General features: G+C 43.0%; 1 protein-coding gene across 1 annotated transcript in view; it reads left to right on the top strand.

Annotated features, from left to right (window-relative positions):
• CIB4 (calcium and integrin binding family member 4) overlaps window positions 1-26,213 on the top strand; it is a 60,279-nt gene that overhangs the window by 26,203 nt on the left and 7,863 nt on the right. The window contains exon 4 of the mRNA XM_008068059.1: window positions 20,581-20,722. Within this exon, the coding sequence (XP_008066250.1) occupies window positions 20,581-20,722 (142 nt within the window). The remainder of the gene's footprint in view (window positions 1-20,580; window positions 20,723-26,213) is intronic.

The following is a 26,213-nucleotide window of genomic DNA, read 5'->3' on the forward strand; positions in this document are numbered from 1 at the left end:
GTGGATTGTCTGAGCCCGCGGGCTGGAGACCCACCCGGGCAGCTTGGTGAGACCTTGTCTCTACAATAAATCAAAAATTAGCCAGGCGCGGTAGTGCGAGACTGTAATTCTGGTTACTCGGAAGGCTGAAGCAGAAGGATCGCCAGAGCCCAGCAGGTCGAGGCTGCTCCCAGCCACTGCACTCCAGTCTGGGTGGCGGAGTGAGACTCCAACTAAAAAAAAAGCAATTTCTTAGTACCGAACCACCCTAACATAAGTTTTCATTTTCTATTGCCATATTTTTCCCTAGGCAATCTTTATAACACTACAGACATACATAGATACAATTTTATTTTATGCTTTTTTTCATTAGGCATTAATGCTTTTTCATGTTGCTACAGAGTCTGTGTAATTATCATTTTAATGGTAGCATAATTGCATTGAGTTCTGATTTAATAAACCATTCCCTCATTGCTGGACATTAACATTATTTCCAGGGGCTTATTTATTTATTTGCTTCTATAAATAATTTTGCAATAAACATCCTCATACTTTTTTCTTTTTATTCATTTCGTGAGTTATTTTCTTAGTTTAGATATCCAGGTTCTCCTTGGAGGCTTTAGGTAGATAAGACCGTCCTTTCCAGGAACTTGAACTATGCAAACAATAAAATGATAATTGCACTGAATATGTAGCAACGTGGGAAAACATTTATGCCTCTCGGGGGGAAATGCACAAAATAAAAAGCTTGAGCTTTTCAATATTCTTAACGCAAATCGATGATGCAAGATAGAGCCCTGTGACATATCACAAGGGGCCTCCTTCCAAGTTGACATCACTGCGTAAAGGTCACTTTGCATGTGGTTTTTTCAATAGGCAGGTGTGCACATGTTGTCGTCCAATCCATTCTCTCCACTCTCCCATGAGGGTATCGTGGGAGACCTTCCCCAGATGCACTGTGCCAACAGAACCATAGCACTGCTGGCACTGCAGCCCGAGGCTGGGTTAGCTCCCTCAGCATCTCCTTCTGAGTGTGGGGTGAGCCATACCCCAGGTCTGTTGTCCAGACGGTGCCCTCCTGGAGGGAGAGACGCAGAACTCCTCATCACCCCTGTGACATATCCTCAATTCATCTGGTCACCCCCATCAAATGCAGGATTCTCAGAACCATTTTCCTTTCTTCCCCTTGGTCCTCTAGGAGCAAGCATGTTTCTTGGCTCTTGGCCTGTGCCTGTCTGCTGGCCCAGAAGGTTGACACCACCATGAGTCTTTTGTCCCTTATGATGCAGGATCTTCCTGGTACACCTGCTGTGGAAAGAGCTCAGGTCTTAGGGTCAGATGGATCTGGGATCAAATTCCTGCTCGAATTCCTCTTATTTGATTAAGTTCCTTAGCCTCTCTGCTCTTTAATTTTCTTAATCTGTACAATGGATTTACGGATCATTATTCTTTGGGGTGTGGAGAGGGATTAACGGGAAAACACGTGAATTTGTCTGACACAGCACCCGATATACAATAAATGTGTAATAAGTACCAGCTTTTTTCCTTCCTTTCTGGCCCCAAGGTACGGATAAGATATGGTGCCTAGAGGTCTGGGCCAACAGTAGGTACTTAATAAATGCCTGGGTAGTGATGTGTCACACCTGGCTGACTGGGCCCTTAGCAGTCAAAGACAGCCTACTGCTACTGGTACAATGTTTCCAGGCTAAAGAGGAAAGAGAAGAATAGAAATCTGGAAGGTTAAAAAATCCAGTAATTCCAAATGCCAGAGACTGAAGCAATAAAGGAAATTTTAGTTGCTTAGGTTTGGACTTTCTGTTTAAGAGTCAGTGATCATCAGAGAGAGAGAGAGAAAGAGAAAGACAGAGACAGAGAGAACAAGAGGCAGCTATTGGTGAGAGAGGGCTATGGTGTGAGTCCATTCTTGTATCAATTGATTCAAAGTGAGTGGAAAAATAGATCAATTGTTGTTGCTTAGATGTGCTGATAAAAGAGAAATTATTGTCTTGATACAAAGGTCTATAGCCTACAGAGTTCACAGGAGAACATGGTTCCCAGGGTGCCCTGGGGTGGGTGTCCCCAAACAGCTGCAAAGCAGCCCCCGACAGCATCTGAGAACCTCCGATGGCTTACAAACAGGAAGGCTGCTTGTAAACAGGCCGGAACCAGGAGGGTCATGGGGCACCACACAGCCCTGCCACTCAAAGCAGAACCCAGCCTGCTCCCACGAGAAGCAGACGAGCTCATGTTCCAGGCAGTCTTCTCAGCATCTGGTGCCTGGTCTGGCCTTGGGTGGCTGACTTCATCACACTGGTTACAGCCTCTTGCTTTGCACTGATTGCTTGTAAAGGACAGGTACAGATTGTGTTTAAGGGGTTTTTATATTGGTTGTTTGGAACTTTGTTTGTATTTTTCACAGGAAAACATTTAAGTTCCCAGCCTGAGCCACATGAGTAGATGCTACTCACAGTACAACAACGTTAAAGTAGAGAAAACAAAGCTGGGCACTGTGGCTCATGCCTGTAATCTCAGCACTTTGGGAGGTCAAGGTGGGAGGATTGCTAGCACCCAAGAGTTCAAGACCAGCCTGGACAACATAGCGAGACCTTGTCTTTACAAAAAGATTCCAAAAAAATAGCTAGACGTGGTGGTGCATGCATGCAATCCAGCTACTTGGGATGCTGAGATGGGAGAATTGCCTGAGCCCAGGAAGTTGAGGCTGCAGTAAGCTGTGATCATGCCACTGCACATCATCCTTGGTGACAATAAGACCCTAGCTCACAAAAAAAAAAAAAAGAAAAGAAAAGAAAGAAAGTAGAGAAAACAGTCTTGCTGCAATAGTCCTGGGGTCTTCATGTGCTTGGGACCTTCCTGCTCTGAAATATTGAATTGAAATAGCTGTGAACCGATTTTGTTCCAACTCTATGGCCCGTGAGTGTCCCCATCCTCCCCCATTTTTCTTTCCTTTTGTTGGGGGAAGGGGCGTTCTATAAGGAAAAGGGGCTCATATAACATCTTCCTTTTGTTCTTCTGCTTCCATCTCCTGCATGTCTGCTTTGCTTCATATTTCCCTAAACAGAACTCTCAGCCTCTTCACTGACATCTACACAAATTTCACTCACATCAAGCACTGTGTGAATTTTGTTTGGCACCACTGAAGGTTGGAGAGAAAGAGTGTGGGGTCTTGGGAAGGGCTCCATCTTGGAGTACTTCCATCCACCATCCTTCCCCTCTTCCCTCTACCCTCCTCAGCCTCTATCAGGGGGAGCCTCTAGGCGCCCTATTCTCCCTCTGCTGGGCACCCACTCCTCTCTCCACCCAGGCCTCACCAGAACTCAGGGATCTTCCCACTCACAGGACCCACCTTCCCCAGACACCAGTTGCTTTTATAGAGTGTCAATAGCAATCTATTTTTCCCATTATCTTAGTAATTCAATAAAACACATAGCTATCGAATTGAACTAGAGAGTCATTCATTTAACGAGTGCTTTCTTTGGGGCTCTGGGAGAAGTGGTTTCTGTCAGAAGGACTAAGGCAGTCAATGGAAACATTTCCTAAATAAATCTGGCAGAAATTGGAAGAGGAAAACCAGTTAAAGGACATGCTTGTCAGAGAGACAGTTTGTCACGGGTGGGATTGACTCTGAACAATCAGAGAGCAAAAAGAGGGAGCCGTGAGATGAGGGTGACCTCGTGGGGTAAGGGTGATGTACCATCGTCCAACCCTGCAGGGCCTGGTGCCCATTAGATGGGGGGCAGGGAGGGCAAAGAGGCTTGGTGTCTATGTTTCCAGGCTGTCTGCTTTGGGGTGGAACTGGGAGTTGTCTGTGCTCCATGCCACTTCTCCCCACATCCCCTATCCCGTCTCTGCCCTTGCTGGGTGGCAGGCCATGTCCTGGTAAGGCCAAGGGCAGTCTGTAGAGTCAACCCCACCACATTTGGTGTTGTGCCTCTGCCATTAGTAGCCCTGTAAGTTTGACCAGGTCATTTAATGTAGTGTAAGGACTGTCCACATAAAAGTCACCCAAGCAACTTATTAAGATACACATTCTTGGGCCCTGCCCCTAGAGTGCTGACTCAGAAAGGCTGTGTGGGGAGGAGTCCGAATTCCAGTTTTAAAGCACCCCATGAGAGTCAGACACATGGCCAATGTGTTGGTGTCTCTGTGATTCTCCTCAGCGACAGAATAAGGCGACACATTGGTAGGCACGCAACATGCTAGTCCTTTCCACCCCCGTCTCCACAAGCTGCTCTCCTCTGAGTCCCCCAGAGATTTCACATGGACTTGACATCTGCATCAGCCTGGCTAGCCAGCCATGCCTCTGGCCAAAGTCAGCAGCTGACCCTTGGAAGCCAGAACACACACTTCTGCTAGCCCGTCACCAGGCAGGTGAGCCCCTGGCAAGATGTTGGGCCAGGTAACAGCTTTGCTTGGGAGCTTAAAAATGGACAGCTCTCCCAGAGCCAGAGGTGCTGGTGATGCTGATGGAAGACGGGTGTATCGGGGTGGGGGTTACTCACAGTAGCTAACTTTTATTGGGGCCCTGCCAGTGCCAGGTGAAAATATGGTCTTACTCGATCACCACAAAACCCTATGAGCAAAGTTAAGACTCGGCTCATTTTACAGATGGGGGAAGGGAGAGGCTCCACTATCTACCGAAGCTCACACAGCTTGTTTTTGTTGTTACCTAGGAACTTAAATGCTGTTTAATGTGCTATAATATGTTGTAGAGTTGATCTCAAGCTATTAAAAATGGGAATGTACAAATGTGAATAGACATTTATCTGTAATACAGGTAAGTTTTGTTCCACCCGTGATCGATGCTCCCAAACAAATGAGGAGACAACTGACTTCTTGGTTCCCTTTTTTCTTCTTTTTTCCTTTTCTTTCTTGCTTATGCATATTGCACTATTAAAATATTGAGATTGTGTAAACCTGGTCAAAAGCTGCAAGATAGCAAAATCTTGTAGACATCAAATAAGAAGTTATTATTCAGGAAGCTATGATACTAATTTTTTAGTCAGTCTGATGCCAGAGTCTCTGCTTGCTCCACTCCCTACCCCAAACCTCCCACATCACAATCCAGGTCTCTAAGTGGCCCCCCAAAGGCTTAGGCCCATTAGACCCTAAGCTCCACCTAGCAGAGGGCAGGTGGCTTTTCCAGAAGGTTCTTCAGGAAAGTAGCAAGTACCTGTTGGCCTGGAATCCAGGGAGAGACTGGTTTGGCGGGTCTGAGCCCGGCTCTGGCCACATGGTCTCATGGCTGTTTAATGATATTTAACATTTTTACTGCCTTTCTTTTCTATTTGTTCCATTAGCGATCTGCCTCCAGCTGCCGGCAGGACACATCCTCAGCCTGTCCCTGCCAGCCCATCTGTCACTAGGAGACAGCTCCCATACGGGCCTGTCTGTTTTTAGACTTGAGGAAGGTTGAACATCTAAAACACAGAGACTGTCTCTTATAAACAACTGGTGGGAAAGACGCCTCTGGGGGCCAACAGGAGTATACCCACTTCAGTGAGTTTCTTACCTCCATGCTCCCTGCCCCCAACTCTCCTGCAATGAACATCTCAGGGTTCTCTCTAGGGTGAGGATCATTTGGACCTTCAAGGGGTTTCAGGGTCCAAGTTAAGCCCTGCTACCATCCTCTCCTACTTAACATTTTAATTCATCCTGGTGAAACCCCGACAGCCCAGAAGGTGAGGAATCAGCTGGAGGGGCACAGGAGGGAGAGGGGAGTCCCACAGCCTGGTCTTTTTTCCCATCCTCACTCCCCCATCCCTGCCATAGCTTCTCCCTGAATCCCATCACAGCTTCCTCCTTTCCTGGTCAGCCTCAGCTCCTGCTCTCCTCTCTGTCTTCTTCCTGATTTCTCTTTCCGGGCCCTTTGTCCACTCTACCTCCCAGCCACTCTAGCATGTCCTAGCTCTTGTCATCGCCTTTGCTTAAACTGGATGTAGACACTTTCCCTGTGCTGTTCGTTTCTGAAGAGACTTTTGTAAGTGCCCAGGCTGAGGCTCCTGGAGGGCCAAGATGGCGTCTGCATCATTTGGAGGGGAGGAGGAGGAGCCAAGACCTAGCACAGTGCTTGGTGCCCAGTAATTCACTCTAACACATCTGCTGCAAGAGACTTGAAGTTCAGATAGCGAGCTTTGTTTCTTCATCCCCAGCTAAGTGAGCCACAGCCTTTGCCCCCTGCCCCACTTGTTGCTGGAGGAACTGCCAGCTGACATGGGCGTGGAACCCAGTGATGCCCCAAATCCTACTTTCTCTGTGGAGGTAGGAATGTGATTTTGAGAAATTTTCTTGGGAAAAAACAAGAAATAAATACCTGATGGATCCAAGAGTAGCACTGCAAGAAACGAATTGAATTAGGAGTTTGAGTCCTGACTGTCATTTGGCAAGTCGCTTCCCTTCTTTGGACTTGAGTTTCCTCTCTTTGTAAAATGGAGTAATAATATCTATCTTGCCACCTACCTGCAAGTCTAACCCAATGCCTTGCACACAGTAGGGGCTCACTTATGTTGGGTTTGTGAACTGACTGAATGATGCTGACCCAACACTGCCACCTTCTGGAAGAGCTACTGTAGTGGTGACAGGCAATTCCTGGTTCAGACCCAGAACCAGAAATTACTGCTGACCAATGGGACTGAAGAGGAGGAGACTTCTACATAGGGGCATCCACTCACTTGTTCTTAGGTAAGTCCAGCAATCCCATCTACCTATGGCTTCCTGATGACGAGCTCTTCCATTTCCTTCAGAGGCAATTACTTTCCAGGTTGCAAAGTAGCCCAGGAGCACAGGGTTGGAATAGATTCCACCATCCACCAACTGATAGACCATTTCCTTCAGTGACCCACTCCCACCAAGGGGCAAATGATCTTTGTTCATTTAAATAAACATCTAAGACCTTTCTTCTTTTCTGCTGTAAGTGTTTAATGTTGTTAATTTCCCTGTACACTGCTTTCACAGACTACCACAAATTTTGATCTGTGGTGTTTTCGTTTTCATTTTGTTCAAAATAATTACTAATTTCTCATGATTTCTTTGACCTTGAGGGTTTTCAGTATATCTTTCCATTAATAATTTCTAATTTTATTTTGTTATGCCCAAAGAACATATAAATTTATTGCGATTTGCTTTCTAACTTTGAGTAAGATCTATCTTGATAAATGTTCCAAATCCTCTTAGAAAAAAATGTGTGCTCTGCTATGTTGGCTAGGTGTTCGATAAAATGCCAACTTGGTCCAGTTGGTTGATTGTCTTTTTAAGTCTTTTATATCCTGGATGATTTCTAGAGGATCTACTCATTCTTTCCATTTTTGGCAGAGTAGAAATCTCCATCTATAATTATGGATTTGTCTGTTTGAAAAACATTTAAAATGAGGGGGAAAGTCTCTTATATTAATTTTACCATTTCTAATGTCCTTCATTTATTTGTGTAGATGCAAATTTACTTCTGGTATTTTCCTTCTGTCTAAAGGGCTTTCTTTAATACTTTCTGTAACTCTGGTCTACTGCTTTTGTTTCACTAGGAGAAAAATAATGTCTTTTGCTTTCAAATTTGAAAGATACTTTTGCTGGGTATAAAATAATAGAATAAGAATCTTTTTTTCTTTTCTTTCAGAGAGTTAAAATATTGCTCCATTGGCTTCTGGCTTGCTAGTTTCTGACAAGAAATCTAGTTTCATTTTTATTTTTGATTGTGTGTGTGTGTTTCTCTTCAGGAAGAAGATTTTTCTCTTTGTTACTCCTTTTTTAGCCATTTGATGATGCTGTGACTTGGTGTGATTTTCTTCAAGATTCTTCTGCTTAGCATCTGTTGAACTTCTTGTATGTGTAGGCTTATAGCATCACCAGCATGCTTTCTTCCACCTTCTTGACCACAGGTGGTATAGTTATAATAGTTGCTTTGATATTTGGGTCTGCTATAACATTTGCATCATTTATGGGTCTGCTTCCATTAACTGATTTTTCTACTGGTTGTGGGTCTTATTTTCCTACTTTCTTGCATGACTGGCACTTTTTTATTGAATGCTGAACATTCTCAAGTTTATATCATTAGGTGTTTAATTTTGTTGTTCTCATTTAAATGTTGTTGAGTTTTATTCTTGGATGCCAATTTGTCACTGAAATGATTTGATCCTGTCAAGGTTTGCTTTTAAGATTGAGTAAGGCAGGTACTGTATACCTTTCATCCAGCTTTCCCTGATGTGAATATTTACATAACCATGGTATGTTTATCAAAACCAAGAAACAAAAATTGGTGCAACACTGTTAACTCAATTACAAACTTTGTCTGGATTTCACCAGTTTTTCCACTAGTGTCCTTTGTTTCGGAATATCCTCTAGAGTCTCACATGGCAGTTGATCATCATGTGTCTTTAGTCTCCTCTGATCTGTGATAGTTTCTTAGCCTTGTTTTGCATGACATTTTTGGACAGCACTGGCCAGGTGTTTTTGTAGAACATCTCTCAATTTGGGTCTTTCAGAGGTTTTCTCATGATTAGATTGGGGTAATGAATTTTTACAAAGAAGACCACAGAGACAAAGTACCCTTTTTGTCACATCATATTAAGGATACATGATATCAGCCAGGCTCGGTGGCTCAGCCTGTAATCCCGCGCCTTTGGGAGGCTGAGGTGAGTGGATTGCCTGAGCCTGTGGGTTCGAGACCCACCTGGGCAGGCAAGACCTCATCTCTACAATAAATAAAAAAAAGTAGCCGGTTGTGGTAGCATGTGCCTGTAGTTCCAGCTACTTGGAAGGCTGAGGCGGAAGGATCACCGGAGCCCAGCAGGTCAAGGCTGTGGTGGCTGGGAGCGGCCACTACACTCCAGTCTGGGTGACAGTGAGACTCCAACTCAAAAAAAAAAAAGGATACATGATATCAATACAACCTTTACTGGTGATAATGACCTTGCTCATTTGGTTATGTGGTGTTTCCAGGTTTCTCCACTGTAAAGTTACTTGGTAGATAGAGCTAGAAAATATTGGTATGTGTACTAACTCCTGCATACCACACATCAATGTTTATTTTATATCTATTTGTATGCAAAACACCCATGAGTTTATACTGATGTCTCTGATTAAAACAGTACCACATCAGGCCTTCCCCTTTGCTTCTTTGTAACTTATTTTATCCTATGTGTGACTTATTGTGTGTTATTTATTTACCTATTTGTTCCACCCTAGCATACACATAGCTCAGAATTGTTAATCCATAACCTAGTAAGAAACAAGTTTACCTCCAAGAATACAGTGTTTGTTAAGTATTCCTTTTATTTTTAGATTCCAGTACCAGATCAAACACTATGTTTCAAAGTTACTTGGTCACTTCCTATTTTTCTACCCCTTTCATGAGGCTTTGTCACATGTTTGTAATGCGATTCATTTTGTTTGTCACAATCTGCATTTTATTTATTTATTTATTTATTTTGAGTTGGAGTCTCACTCTGTCGCCCAGACTGGAGTGCAGTGGCCGCTCCCGGCCACCGCAGCCTTGACCTGCTGGGCTCGAGCGATCCTTCCGCCTCAGCCTTTCAAGTAGCCGGAATTACAGGCATGAGCTACCACGCCTGGCTGATTTCTTAATTTATTGTAGAGATGAGGTCTCGCTGCCCAGGTGGGTCTCGAACCCGCGAGCTCAGGCAATCCACTCACCTCAGCCTCCCAAAGGCGTAGGATTACAGGCTGAGCCACCGAGCCCGGCTACAATCTGCATTTTATCTTGAGTTCTCTAGCATCCCATTGTTGCTTTTTATTTGCATCCAGGGAAGTTTACTCTTTATGGGATAGAATTCTAGGGTTTTTCAGGAATGAATCGAGGCATGGCTGAACCTCTACAGTAGCACCAAACAACATCAGTTCCATCACCCTAAAGATGTCCTCTGGGCCCTTTTGTAGTCAACTCATCCCCCTTCCCCCAGTCGCTGGCAACTACAGATCGGTTTTCAATCTCTCTAGTCTTGCATTTTCCAGAATGGACTCACATAATATGTAGGCTTTTGAATTTGACTTCTTTTATTTAGCCAAATACACTGAAGAATAAACCAACCTGTTGTTGACCATTGTTGATCAGTCAGTCAATGGTTTTTCCTTTTTATTTCTGAGTAGTATTCCATTGTATGGATGTGCCACAGTTTATCTAGTCACCTGTTGAAGTACCTATTGATTGTTGTGGCTGGCCTTTTCATTCTCTTAATGATGTCTTTTGAATTTTTAAATTTTAACATACTTCAATTTATGAAGTTTTCCCCTATGGTTAGTGCTTTCCTATATTTTTAAATAGTCTTTGCCCCAAGGTCATGAAGACATTCTCTGTGGTATTTTTCTAATGCTTTATTATTAGTCCTATACATTAGAACTGTGATCAATCTGGAATTGATTTTTGTGTATGATGTGAGGTAGGAATCAAAATTAATTTTTTCCCCATGTGAATATCCACTAAACCCAACACCACTTATTGAAAAGACCCTCCTTTCCCTCATTGCATTGCTCTGCCATCTCTGGCATAAACCAGGAGACCACATATGTGTGGGTTGGTTTCTGGAATATCTATTATGGCATTGATCTGTTTGACCTTGCACCTAATACCACACTGTATTAATTACTAAAACTTTGGCATAGATTTTGACATCTAGTAGTAAAAGTTTTTTCGCCTTGTTCTTCTTCTTTAGGATTGACTTAGAATCCTAAAGAATTCTAACTTGACTCTTCTTGACCCTTGAATTTCCATAAAAAGTTTAAAATTAGCTTGTCAATTTCCACAAAACAGCTCATCTTGGAGACTTTAACTACAACTGCATTAACTCTATGAATCAATTTGGGAAGAAACAACTTTAATAATATTGAGCCTTCTAATCCATAAATATGGTCTAGCTGAGGGAAGTTTTTTAAGGCACTAAATCACAAACGACTGTTATACCTTTCTCCCAGGACACAGAGTTTGCCTACCCAACTTGGTACAACCACAAGGGGACTTTCATGCCATGAAAGTTTGTTCCAGGTAAATTGAGGTCTCTATTCAAGACCAAGGAAAAAACTGGCCTCTTCTATACTATTCCTAGTAGACACTTCCATCTATTCCTTTCCTTGACAAGTTCTGTACGTCTGTTTAAAAACATAAACATTAATCATATCATTTTAATATGAATTGGTAGAAGATACAATGAACAGAAATAAAGTATTATTTGAAAATAGCAAGCACTAGAAATTAAGAAAATTTAATTAGCAATGAGGACTGTAAATGAAATATTGTTTAATCTTTTTTTAAAAAATGAGATTAAAAATCGAAGTGCATCAATGACATCACTATTGAGTCACTAGCGTATTTTTGTGTGAATTTTTTCCAGCAACTGTAAAAAGCTCTTTTTGACTAGGCGCTAGTTGGGGAAATGGTGAGGAGATATTTTTAAGCTAAGTCCAAATATTTTTCCTCTGACTTTCATCTGCAAATCAAATCTCTTGTTCAATAACTTTAAGAACATCTTTTTTAAAAAACTTTTAGTTTTTTTGGCAGGGATTGCAATCTTTTTATTGTCAACAAACCGTAGTTTCTATTTCTGAAGAATAAAAAAAACCTTGCAGCATTTGGGGTTTATTTTCATCTTCTTTAGTTTTATCATGGATATTTGGACATTGCACTACTGAGTTACCTGTATAAATTTCTACACTGACATGTTTATATTCCCCTTGTTCAGAACACCTTCAAACTGGGCTACATGTTATTCTTGAAATGGAGGCATTGCTTTGTCAAATGTCACTTCCTTCCTCCTCTGGAGAATTGAAGTCTTCTAAATGAGTGTGAAATTTAATGTAGACTATAATTCTCATCCCAAAATGTGTTGGTCCAGATTTCAGATTGCTAGAGTTGTAGCATCAAAAATCTGGAATCTAGTAAACTGGACCTGTGATCACTAATGAATCTTGCTCGCTCAGCTGCCCCTTCTAGGCTGTTCTACTGTTTTCCTGGGGCTAGGCTAGATCAGACTCAAGGACACAGACTGAGCTGGCCTGTAGCTCAGGGTGGAGAGCAGGGAGGGTCATGGAGGCTGCATCACCTGGGCCCTTAGAAACTCACCTCACAGCACTATTGGTGCCCCTAAGTGATATCTAGTCACTGGGGACGCCTGCTCTGGGACATCCCTCTGGGAAGTGATAAGCCAGGAAATCTGGGGGGAAAGGAAACCAGAGACAGACCTGGGACACTCTTCATGCCGGTGCTCACCATGTCTCACAGAGAACTGTGCCAGCCGCCTGTGGGCCCCCAAACCCCAGGCACAGCTCTGGTGACCTGGCTGTCACCCTTCAGCCTGACATCAGCCCTGCTGTTCTCTCAGGAACTATGCCCCCTGCTCCACACCATTGCCAAACCTGATGGCTCTGCATGGGCTTCACCTTCTCCTGGCTCCTTCCTTCTACAGCGTTCACTCCTGCTGCCTCTGCCAGTGTGTCTCACCTTCCAGCCACCAAGTTCTCATAGGCCAAGGGCCGCTTTTTTAACTTCAATCTAGGTTTGGTTTTTGTACTTTGTGGCCCCCAAAAAAATGTTTTTATTAAAGTTAAAATGTTTATAGGGACTCATTTCCAAGACTTTCCACATTCGAATGGTCACTGCTTGGTCTTGGATGCTACTTCGGCACCAGGCACCTTAGGGAAGACGGGGCAGGGCAGGCTTAGGAGACCCAGGTCTTAGGCTGGCTCTCCTACCCACGGGCTAAGTGACCTTGGGCAAGTTCCTCTCCTCTCCCAGGGCCTCATTTCCACATCCATGAGATAAGGGTTAGCCCAGATCACAGACCTTCAGCCTTTTATTTATTTTTTATTTTTTATTTTTTTCTTGATTGGGATTTGGCTCTGTTGCTCAGCTGGAGTACAATGGGACAATCACAGTTCACTGCAGCCTCCAACTCTTGGGCTCAAGAGATCCTCCCAGTCAGCCTCCCGAGTAGCTGGAACTGCAGGTGCATGCCACCATACTCAGCTAACTTTTATTTTTTGTGGAGACGAGGTCTCACTGTTGCCCAGGCTGGTCTCAAACTCCTGGGCTCAAGCCCAGCTTTGGCCTCCCAAGTGCTGGGATTACAGCCATGAGCCACCGCATCCAACCTCCAGCTATTTTTGATCATGCATCCCCAGCAAGAAAAAGAAGTGTACATTCACTTATAAACTATATACATTTACTACCATACTACATGATATAAGTATGCCAAATAAAATATGTTCAGGGGCAAGCTGAGAATTATATAAAAATTTTAAAAACAAATTCCTTTAATTTTTTTTCATGTATTGGTTTATTATAAAGAATATTATAAATACGATTACAAGAAAAGATATTGTAAAAAATACAATAAGGTGAAGAGACACATAGGTCAAGGTATGGGGCAGGGGCTCGAAGCTTCCATGCTCTCCTTGGGCACTACCACCCTTCAGGAACCTCCATGTGTTCAGCTCTCTGGAGGCCCTCTTTCATTCTATGCAGCCACATTTCTTCTTCGCACTATGTTGGTGTTTCCATATAACTCATAACAACATTGTAAGGGAAAGCAGTGTGGTTGGATGTGCTTCATTACTCTTTGGAATCTTGTTTTAAAATTGAGATAGAGTCATTCAGAGGTCTGGTTCTAGTTTAGTTTCTTTTTAAAGAGCTGTCATAACTGATCCAACGAGCAGAAATGTATCATGGGCTGCATGTGTTAAATCACAGTACTCATTTTCAACCCCATCCACCAATTAGAGGTTTTTTATTGATATTAAACTAGTAATTGTCCGTCTTCTCTTATGTCAGTCAGTGGCTCTCACCAGCTAAGTGGAAAGTATTGCATTTTCATGTTTTTAACAAATAAACTCAAAATCCACTGACATTCTTTATCTGGACAATTTTCAAACAGGTTAGGAAAAAAATCTGTTTTTATATTTGCAGGTATATAGATGTAAGCATTTTTATAGGTGACATCACATCTATGTTTTTTAATAAAAATCTCATTTTCAAACTATTTTCTTCAAAACTTGAGTTTCATGAGAAAAGCAATACTGTTAAAGAGTCACCTTTACCTTGAAAAGTTTGATGAATTTGAGTTCCTTTTTGGGTGGTTATCTGCTAGACAGCAAACTGCTGATAGCCACTTGTCATCATGAAAAGGTCAGCAAGTTTGGAACATGTGTCTTCTTGTGCAACAAAAACGTATAACTCATCTTTAAGTTGGACGGCTTTTTAAAGAACTCTTCCAAGTGATAACCAGCAAACCTTGCAATTCAGAAGGTTTTCTTAGTCACTTTCCTTCTGACTACAAATCATTGTAGAAGTTTCACTGTATTTTAAGCTCTTTTCAATGCATCTTGCAGTACATTAGGTCCTTCCGGATTTACCTTCCTGACTGTTGTAGCCTACAGGAAATTCTGCAGGGAAGTTGTTTCACATGTGTCGCCATCCCTGCATCATCCCCCAGCATGGTTTTTTATCATGGAGTGGCCACTCTATCAGTGAGTACACTCAATTTTCCCCATCAGTGGTGTTTTTAAAAAATTAAATAAGTAATTTACTGTAAGCAGTAAACTATCTCTTTTTCCTTTAGTGACTAATAGAAATATGATTCTTCCTGTATTTCATTATTGAAATGGAATCTAGGAAAGCCACATTAGAAGCATCTATTCTTTAACCACTTAAAATTTTTTTTTTTTTTGAGTTAGAGTCTCACTCCTGTCACCTAGGCTGGAGTGCAGTGGCATGCTCAAGGCCACCCTAGCATTGACCTGCTGGGCTCCGGCGATCCTTCCACCTCAGCCTTCTAAGTAGCTGGAACTACAGGCATGTGCTACCATGCCCAGCTAATTTTTTATTTATTGTAGAGATATGGTCTTGACAAGTTGCCCAGGTAGGTCTCAAACCCGTAGGCTCAGACAATCCACTCGCTTCGGCCTCCCAAGTGCTGGGATTTCAGGCTGAGTCACGGAGCCCGGCCAATCATTTAACTATTTATTTAGCAAAGCTTCTACAGTGTGAAATTACTTCTCTACGTCTTCAGCAATATTTCTCTGCATCTTCCAATGTGTCACCATGTTGGATTGTATGTACTATCCTTGCTACCACCACCTGCCACGCCAACCTTCCATTTCCAATCTCTACAAGACTAGGATTGTGTGCACGTGTGCACACGTGCACGCGCGCGCACACACACACCCATGAATAGATAAGAGTCACGTGACATGTGTCTAAGGCAGCGTGTGTTGGTGTCCTGCAACCACCTGCCTTCCATCACTACTAGCAAAGCTGAGTAAGTAGAGAGGACCCCAGGGAAAGGAAGATTGGTATCTCATCCCTGCTGGGATATGTGCTGAGATGGGAAACATGTTGACCTGTCTTGCTGTCTGAGCACAGCAAGAGAGAATTGACGCAAGGACGTCTCGTCACGTCTGTCTGGATTCGCATGGTTTCTACTTCATAGAGAAGTAGGAGAGCTTTCAGCTCTGACATTTTCTTGTTGTTCACTTGTATTTGCATTATAAGCATTATCTTCAGTGGCAGTGTCCTTGCAGGAATCTTGTTAAGGCACATATCTGCAGGGGGCCAGTCCCCTGCAGATATTGGGGGTCCCTGGTAGGAAAGATGGCGTCAGCGATTAAACTGGAGGGAAAGATATTAAAAGAAAGAAAGATGGAGGGATATATATAAAGAGAAAGAAAGAAAGGGGGGAGAAAGAAAGAGACTGGACTCTGTTTAGTGCAGAAGCCGTTTAATGGGACAAATCGTAAGCTTTTTATCTTAAATTTTCACGGGTTAGATCACAAGACTTTCACGTGAACACAAAGCCAGGTCGATGAGGGGCATCCCCCACTCACCAGGTGTTTCCTCAAGCATGAGGAAGGACAATCCCAATTAAATCACAAGACTTTTACATGAACACAAAGTCAGGTGGATGAGGGGTGTCCCACACCCACCAGGCGTTTTCCCAAGCATGAGGAAGGACAATCCCAAAATTATCTCACTGTTCCTTATGCTTGGTTAATGTTCCTCAAAAGCAATACAATAATTCTAACATCATAATATTCTAATAATCAATAACTTCTAAAGTTTATGCATACACAACACCTAATGACTAACTTAAATCCTAATACCGTTCTATTCTGTGCTAATTCTACCTACACTATAGAAACTCTTAATTATAGCTCAAACCAGTTCCTAAAGAATGTGGCCCAGTCCAAAGATCATGCTGGGCCATTTCTAGGAACAATTGATTACAATCTCTTAACAAAATGGCTATTCTAAAATCCTATATATCTATCTTAATTTCTATAAAAGTTTCCAATTCCTAATCCTAATATATAAAGCTGATCATCAGCAATAAAGCTTCTAAAAATAAAACCCAAATATAAACTGTAAATTGTACTAAGGCCAAAACCACAGTAGTAGAAAATGGGGACAATGAAATTTCTAAAGTTAACTGTATTCTTATTAAACCTCAAAATATCATGTTTGATCATGCTTGAACTGACATAATTCCCTGACGTTAGCATGACCTATTCTACAATATTTTCTATGAGTAAAATAAATTCAATTTCTATAATAAGTAGAAAAACCCTACACTAACTGTAGCTAAAACCGATTTAAAAGAATGCAGCCCAGTCCAAAGTACATGCTGGGCCCTTAGGAATGTGCCCCAGTCCAAAGTTTGTGCTGGGCCATTTCTGGTAACTCTAGATAATCATCTATACCATCTAAAGCTGAAAACAGCTCTCCATATGTATATACTAATTCTACAAATATACTTTTAAATCTTATAAAGAAGCTTGTACCGTATAGAAGGCTCCCAAATGTGACCTGAGCTTGAATTATATCTAATACTTAAGCCGAAACCTCAGTTCATGGGAAACAGGAACAATGAGTTTCTAGAGTTAGCCATGCCTGTCACAGTCACAGAGCCTTCAGCTTAGGTCAGCAGAGTTCCTTGGGTCAACAGCTCCCAAATGCATCCTAGTGGTCTCGGGGTCCACGGCCCTCCCTGATCCCAACACATATCCATTCGTAAGAGTTAATGTAGTTAAAATTTGGTAATATAATCTGTAAAGACACTTAGCTAGATATGTGTGCCCTGGAACACATAGATAACCATTGTCTGTATTAATGTGAAGCAGTCAACAAGCATTTCTGTGCATGTTCAGGTGAAACAATGCAGGAACCAAACAGAGCAGATGCTTGTTTGGAGGTTCTGGAAGGGCAGCTTGGATTCTCCTGGGACACTCCTGGAACATATATATGAGAGACTATCATTACATGTAAAAATAATTATATATAAAGAATATTATATATCATATATAATATGATATAGTAATATAGTAAATTAACAGATAAATATATAGCATATTATTATACGTATAGGAATATACATTTATAATAATATATAACAATATATAATTATATACTAATAATAGTATATTCATAACAATAAAATATATATTAATATATTTAATAAACCCTGTCACTTGAAGATCTTATTTTCAGTGCAGATTTCATGGTGTGTTAGTTTGCCAAAGTGGCCATAACAAAGTAGCACAAAGTGCCTTCAACAGCATCATGTTTCTGATGGGTAGAAGTCAGTGATCAAGGTATGGGCAGAATTGATTCCTTCTGAGAGCTGTGAGAGAGAATATGTTCCAGGTCTCTCTCCTAGCTTCTGGTGGTTTTCTGGCAATCTTTGGTGTTCCTTGACTTGTAGATGTGCCACCCTGATCTCTGCTTTTATCTTCACATGGTGCTTTCTGTGAATGTGTCTGTGTCTAAAGTTACCTTTTTACAGGGACACCAGTCACAGTAGACTAGGGGCTTGCCTACTCCATATGACTTCACCTTAAATCTAGCTAATTACATCTACAACAACTCTATTTCCAAATAAGGTCAAGTTCTGAGTTACTAGGGATTATGACTTAACATATGAATTTTGGGGAGACACTATAACACTGCACCAGACCTTCTAAAACAGGATTTCTGAGAGTAAGTGCTTAGAGTTTTGTGTGTGGCCGTGCGTGCACGCACGCACACGTGTGTGTGTGTGTGTGTGTGTGTGTGTGTGTGTGTGACTTTACATAGTGTATTCCATGTACCACGGTGTGGTAAACTTTTTTGCATTTTTAAAAATTGTGGTAAGAATGCTTAACCTAAGATCTGCCCTCTTAGCACGTGTTTAGTGCACAGTACAGTATTGTGAACAAAAGATACAATGTTACAAAGTAGGTCTCTAGAGCTCATTGCTCTTGCATACCTGAAACTTTCCACCTGCTAAACATGAATTTATGTTTTTAACAAGGACCCCAGGTAACTCATGTACTCACTAAAGTTTGAGAATGCTGTGGCCTCCTGAGGTGACATAGAATGTTCCCTCTCCCACCTCAAATACATAGGAATACAAATACAATAAAACAATACATTTGCATATGTAATTGAGTTTTAAAAAGAAAGATAAATTTTCATGGGCCAAAAATGGAGAAATCAGAACCAGTTAGCTAAGAGCAGCCCAAAGAAGAGTTAGACAGGGATATGGACTCCTAGGGGCTGGGGCTGGGGTTCAAATCCCTATGAAAGAGGTGATGGGGATAGAGTCCTTTTGTAAAGACTGGACTAACCCTTTTGTATGAAGCCTGGGGCTGTGAAAAGATATCTTATCTGTAAAAAGGGAACTAGAACAATCAACTTGAGGTTTGCTTCAACAAATTTGATACTTGGAAGATTGAGGAACCATTGGCCATTCATGTCTGCCATGTGAATTTACGGGATCAGATAGCTTTCTTATTGAGTTGCATATAAGGAAAAAGAACTTTGGTTGGGGTGAGGAAGGTGTCAGGGTTGGGCTCTGATAGGATCTGGGGCCTAAAGCAGGCAAGGGCTGGGGCCTAGAGCAGGCAAGGGCCAGACCCCCGAGCAGTTGAGGGAAAGAGGTCCTAGGAGGTGGGAATGAATTGGGGGCCCAGAAAGTGGCAGGAGGAGGGTGCCAAATATGAACTTACTACTTTTTTTTTAGTTGTAGTCTCACTCTGTCACCCAGGCTGGAGTGCAGTGGCACACTCATGGTCACCCCTGCATCGACCTGCTGGGCTCTGGTGATCCTTCCACCTCAGCCTGCCAAGTAGCCAGAACTACAGGCATGCGCTACCATACCGGCTAATTTTTTATTTATTGTAGAGAGGTAGTCTCGCCAAGTTACCCTGACTGGCCTTGAGCCCTTGGGCTCAGGCAATCCTCTTACCTCTGCATCCCAAAGTCTTGGGATTATAGGTGTGAGCCACCTCTCTTAGCCTCCATATAAACGTTAAAATCAGTTTGATAAAATCCACAAAATCACCTGCTGGGATTTTAATTTTGTCTCAAACCTGCTAACTCAGGCAATCCACTGGCTTCGACCTCCCAAAGTGTTGGGATTACAGGCTGAGCCACCGAGCCTCGTCGAACTTGCTACTTTTAAAGATTGCCAAGTTAGTTCTGTACAGTTCCCCACTGAACCTCATGAGATATGCCCACCCCCTGCACCCCAAAGCTCACTCCACCTGCTTATTCCTGGGGTCTGGAGGGAGAGCAGCAAGACAGAACCAGCAAGCTGCACCTGGGCTGGAAGGGAAGCTGTTGGAGTGCCAAAAGCCCAGGACCATGAGGGCCAATGCAGAGGGACTCCTGTGCCTCATGTGGTGCTGGCCAGGCCCAGGGTAGGGGAACCAGGGTGTTGAAAATCACGTGACTCTTGCCCATTTGGGGACCTAATTTGAGAAATAGTTTTGTTTAAAAATGAAAATTGAGGTCAGGCACAGTGACTCATGCTTGTAATCTCAGCAATTTTGGAGGCCAAGATGGAAGAATTGCTTAAGCCCAGGAGTTTGAGACCAGCCTAGGCAACATAACGAGACTTCATCTGCTTAAAAAAATCAAAAAATTAGCCAGACGTGGTGGTGCACACCTGTAGTCCCAGTTGCTAGGGAGGCTGAGGATCTCCTGAGCCTGGGAAGTCAAGGCTCTGGTGAGCTATGATCATGCAACTTTAAGCCTATCTTGTTGAATCCTCAAGACAATCCTATCAGGTAGATATAATTATCCTGCCCAATCTTGTAGATGAGAAATCTTAGGCTCTGGGAGATTATGTAGTTTGTCTAAACTAAGCTCACTCACTAGTAGATGGTGAAGCCAGACAGACCTCAAGCCCAGGGCTCTCTGACTTCTGCATCAATATGTTGATCATGGCTAACTCTGAGGAGTGAATTACAGATGATTCTTACCCTATTCCTTATGCTTTTCTGTCTTTCTTAAGTTTTCTACATACAATGGAGTAAAAATTAATAACTGTAAACAGAATAACACAATCAAAAACTGAACCTTTGGAGTGTGTATGCAGAGGAGATGGTAAAGAAGAGAGTGACATCAAGCAGGATCTCTCCTGTCCCCACTACCCCCATCATGCCCAGGGTCCTGGCTCATCAAGCCAGCGTCTACTCTAATATTTAAGATGCAGTTATTGCTGTCTCCTCAAACCCAAGACACAGTGCTTGGGACAGATGAGAGAGGCTCGGGAGACACAAACTGACCCTGATGGACCCCTTCCCTCCTCTTCCTCCCACCCACAGGTCAACCCTTTCAGAGACCGCATCTGCAAAGTGTTCTCCCACAACAATGTGTTCTCCTTCGAGGATGTGCTGAGCATGGCATCGGTGTTCAGTGAGCAGGCCTGCCCCAGCCTGAAGATCGAGTATGCCTTTCGCATCTATGGTGGGTGCTGTAGGGGGTTGTGGGGGAGGGGTATGGGCCATAGAAGTACATACCACATCTGGAATCTATCAACATCAGGTCTTGGATGAGATGGTGTTAACTGTGGTTTTCTTGGGTATGTGTGTGTATGTGTCATGTTTTGCAAGTATTGTGGAATTTTAAAAATGATTGAGAACTACAACTCCACTGAATAGGTGCCCTCCCCTCCATGCCATCAGAGGCCAATGGAGTCATGAGTGTTGACATTTGGTGATAGTGTATGGGCAAGCAGAGAAAGATAGAGATGGAGAGGGAGAGGGAGAGAGAGAGAGAGACAGACAGACAGAGACAGATATATATAGAGAGAGAACTCCACATGTGTGTAAAAGAATTATGCTTGTTTGGCAGAAGAAACATTGGATGGGAAGTTTAGAAAATTTGAACACTGCAAGTAGCTCGGCCGCTAAATAGCTAGGCCATATTGGACAAATCATTTCACTTTTCTGGGGCTCGGTTTTGTGGGGCTCGGTTTAAAATGAAGGGGCTGGGAGAGATCATCTCAGAGGTCTTTTGACTTTTCTTGGTCTCTGATTCTATCAGGGATAGTCATGAGGCTCTGCTAAAGTTCTGCTTTTCACCAGACAAATATCCTCTTAGCACAGCTGGGAAGCAAGGAATTGTTACAAGGAATCAAAAAAAGAAAGAAACCAAGAAATCTTGAGACACCCTTGAACACATCATGCACAGGGCTTTAGAGCATGATATTAACTCCTTGACTCAAAGGCCTGGTACTTTAGCCTTGCACATTTGACAACTCACCTCCCTTCCTTCTTTCCTTGTCATTTGCTCCCCAGTCTGAACAGAGTAGACAATATCTTATTTCTGCCTCACTCAAGTGGACTTGGATAGAAAGGCGTAGGGGTGTTTTAAGCCAGATGAACCTATGAGAGCTCAGTTTTCTCATCTGTAAAAAGGACTCAGTAATATTTTTATATCCCATATGTCCTCAGGTTCAGCATTCAGTAAGCACACATGTAATCACAGATGCTCCTCCTGAGACTGGCTAAACCCCCATCATACTGTCATTCCTGCAGATAGCAATTATAAACTCTAAACTAAATATAAAAATCAACTAGGTGATGTCATTGGGAAGCAACCGAAAGCAGAGAAATTTTAGAGAGGTTTAATCATTGAAAGAAGGAAATGGTAGTGGATGGGATCTCTCATCATCACTTTTTTAAAAAAACTGTTTTAGCCTGAAGATAGTCTTCGGTGAGTAATATCATGCAGGCTGATAGAAACACACTGGACTCCTTCTGACTTGAAGAGTCAGAGAGTTTGGGGCAACCACAACCCCTGAAAAGTGAAAAGGAGAATCCATGAAAGAAGAAAACAAGAGAAAAGGAGCTCAAATGTTGTGCATAAACTTTGCCCAGATGTCTTTCTGGCCTCTAAGTCACATATATGAAGGCAGGCTCAAAGTAGCTCAGCTAAGGATAAAAGAACTGAACTGATATTTGAGCTGCCACATTTTAACAAGGTCCATGAGCGACAGGGTGTGCATTTTGAGTCCGACCAATTGCCTGCTGAAACCAAAAATTCAGGACTCGCTAGAGGAATCCAGAGTCTCCACAATAAAACATTTATAATGCTTAAGATGCTATCCAAAATTACTCCGTGTACAAACATTTTTTTTAAATGGATGCATTCTCAATAATAGAAACTGACTGACACCATCCAGATGTTGGAATTAGCTAACAAGGATGTTAAGACAGTTACTATAACTGTATTGGGCAGAATTCTCCAGAGAAACAGAACCAATAGAGTATGTATAGGTATGTGTGGGCGGATTAATAGAGAGATAGCTCTATCGTTCAGTCGATAGATATTTATTGTAGTGATTGTATTGTGTGATAATGATGGCTGAGAAGTCCCATGAGCTGCTGTCTGTAAGGTGGAGAACTAGGAAAGCTGATTTGTAACTCAGTCTGAAGGGCCAAGACCCAACAGCATCAATGTCTGAGGACAAGAGAAGATGGATATCCCAACTTCAAGAGCACAAATTCACCCTTCGTTTCTTTTTCTCTCATCAAACTTTGTTTTAGTGGGTCTCAAAATTCTGTGACAGATTTTTGGTCAAGTTATTTCCATTAAAAAGCATTGATTTCAAAAACTAATAACTTAAAACTGCCACACGCAAAAATAAAGGTCCACAAAACATTCTCCTTTCCTTCTGAAAGTTTTATGATGACTTTTTGTTCTATTGGGACCTTGCCAGATTTGATAATGCCCACCCACATTGATGAGGCTGATCTTCTTTACTCAGTCTCCTGATTCAAATGCTAATCTCTTTCAGAAACACCCTCACAGACATGCCCAGAAATAATGTGTTACCAGATATCTAGGCATCCCTTAGCCCAGTCAGATTGACACATAACATTAATCATCACAATATCCACACACAATGATGTTTTAAAAAATGCTCATAACAAATGAAAAATTAGAAATCTCAGCAGAGAAATAGAAAACTATAAGAAAGACTCAAACAGAAAATGTAGAACTGAAAAATAAAATATCTGAAACAAAAATTCACTGGATGGGCTTAACAGAGGAATTGAGATAACAGAAGAAAAAAGTCAGTAAACTTGAAGATAGATCAATAGAAGTAATCTAATCTGAAGAAAAGAGGAAAAAACATCAAGAGAAAAGACAAGCGGGGACATGTGGGACAACAGAAATTTCTAGTATACATTCAATTGGAGTCTCAGAAGTAGAGAAGAGACTGAAAGGGCAGAAAAGATATTTGAAGAAATAATGGCCCCGAATGTCCTAAATTTGATGCAAGACACAAATTTACAGTGAACTCCATACAGGGTAATAAGTACAAATGAAATCACATGCCCCCATTCTATTGGCTTAGTAGGCCTCACCTGTCCACACCAGTCTGCTTCCTTCCTTACCCCAAATATTTCTGGGAGTCCCCAATGAGTTCCAAGGAGTCCAGGCTCACCAGCTGCTGTTCCTCTCCATCAGCCTTCCACCACAGGTGGCAGCTGTGCTGGCTCAAGCCGCCTTCAGTGCCCTTCTGGCCGGGCAGCTCCTCCGGGAGAATGCTGGACCAGGCTCTGTGTGCTTGTCTCAGCCAAGAGTCTACAGGATGCAAGTCACAGAAACGTACCTATGCCAAAGAAACTGATGAGGAGCAGCAGTATATTAGTTTTCCGTTGTGTAGTAAATTACCACAGACATGCCGGCTTTAGATGACACACATTCATCATCTCACAGCTCCTGTGGTGAGGAGTCCAGGCATGGCTTACTTGGGGCCTCCTCTTAGGGTTTCACAAAGCTACCACCGATGTCCTGTCCAGGTTGGCTTCTCACCTGGGAGGGTACTTCCCTGGGGAAGAATCTATTCACAGGCTCACGTGGGTTGTTGGCAGAATTCACCTCCTTGCGTCCGCAGGACTCAGGGCTCCTACTTTTTTGCTGCTCTCAGAGGCTGCCCTCAACTCTCCTTGCCAGTGGCATTATATACAATGGAGTCCTATGTAACAGAACATGATCATGAAAGTGACAGCCCATCCCTCTTGACAAATTCCATAGGTTGGAGGAAAGTCACACTTCCCACCCGTATGAAAGGGGGCAAGGATTATACAAAAGCCTGAGCACCAAGAAGTGCAGATCTTGGCGGGGAGGCAGACACCAGAGTTTGTCTGCCACAAGCAGTGTGGAGCTACAGAGAGGTGAGACACCGGGGCCCTGTGGTACAGCTGGACAGGGATTGGAAAGCAAGGCAACTACTGACTCCTCTCCATGGCCACTAAGTGTCTCACATCTGCTTCTCTCTGTGAACCTTCTCCTTCTGGAGGTTCAACTTTTATGTTTCTGTGCCCATGGGCCAAAGATGGCTGCCCAGCCCCCACATAACCTGTGGGCTTTACTCTGACTAACAAGAAACTCTGTGTCTTCCTTCCATTTTCTCAGGAGACACTGACTGACTCAGCCAAGCCATTGATCTTGCTGCCCGTGGGCTAAGTGACCAATCTTGGCCAATCAACTGCAGCCAAAAAGAAGCAGAATCACAGAAACAAGCATGGCTCCAGAAGCCTACTGCTGGGGCAGGGACACTCTTCACAGATGGCTGTGCAGTATAGGCTGGGCAACGATCCCAAAAGATGTCTGCCTCAGCTGTCTCTCTCTGGTTTCCTGAGCTAAACAAACAAAGCCACCCAAATCCTCCAGGAGCTGGGAGAGCAGCAGGTTTTCTCTGGGCTTTAAGGCACTGAAGCTAAATCATGATCAGCACCAACCCGGGAGAATACCTGAGGTCCCAAGAGGTCAGACCGAGAGCCTTGGGTTGGGTCAAGGACCAGACACCACAATGTCTTTGTCTTCCTCCAGCCCCTCTGTCCAGCCCCTCTTGAGCATACAGTTTCCTTTTTCCCTGAGTCCAAAGCACAAAAACCCAAAAGCTCAAAGCCTTCATGCAAATCAGCTATGCAAATAGATGCCCAGGGACTCATAAACTCCCAGGCTTCGTCGGATGTCCTCAGATGAATCTGAATTCTTCTTGGGCTCAGAAGATGTGTTACCTTGCAGAGCTGTCAGCAAGATTAGAGATCAGACATATGAAACCTGAGCCTAGTGCCTAGCACATGGCAGCTGCGTAATGAGTGGAGGTGGTAGCGGTCTACAGGGAAGAACAGAGGAAGGGAAAGGAGACAGAAGGAAAAGAGAAGACGGCCGTGGTCATGGTCATGGTCACGGTCATGGCTGTGGTCATGGACATGGTCGTGGTTGTGGTCATGGTCATGGTGATGGTAGCGATTCTTAGCAAAGACCTCACTCAGTGTTCTGACCCCTTGTTGCTCCAGGTGTGACCGATGGAATAGCAGCGTCAGTGCTGCTAGGAAGTGTATTAAAAATGCAGAGCCCCAGGCCTACCCCACACCCACTGAACATGAATCTGCACTTTAACCAGATCCCCAGCCGATTCCTTGGCACCTTAAAGTTTAAGAAGCACATCTCTAACCCACTGCCTTTCACACTTGGCTACACATGAGAATCTCCTGGGAGTTTTTTTTTTTTAATGCAGGTGCTTGGGTCCCAGCTCCAGAGACTTGATGGAATAGTATTGGGTATATCCTGGTTCTTAGGCTTTCTCAAAGCTCCCTGATGACTCTAATGTGCAGTGAAGCTTGAGAGTTATTGCTCTAAGGTACTACATGAGTTAGGATTATTCAGTTGTGCTTAACAGCATCAGTGATACAAAAGAAAGAAACACGCCGTAATCCCAGTGGCTTTGGGAGGATCCCTTGAGGCCACGACTTTGACACTAGCCTGGACAACATAGAGAGACTGTCTTTACTGGAAAAAAAATTACTAGAGAATTGCTTGAACCCAGGAATATGAGATTGCAGTGAGCTGTGATTGTGACACTGCGCTACCATCTGGGTGACAGAGTGAGATTCTATTAAAAAAGAGAGAGAGAGAGAGGGAGGGAGGGAGGGGG

The sequence above is a fragment of the Carlito syrichta genome, unplaced genomic scaffold, assembly GCF_000164805.1.
Source record: "Carlito syrichta isolate Samal-C Ts95f unplaced genomic scaffold, Tarsius_syrichta-2.0.1 Scaffold107969, whole genome shotgun sequence".
In the NCBI taxonomy this organism is placed as follows: Eukaryota; Metazoa; Chordata; class Mammalia; order Primates; family Tarsiidae; genus Carlito; species Carlito syrichta.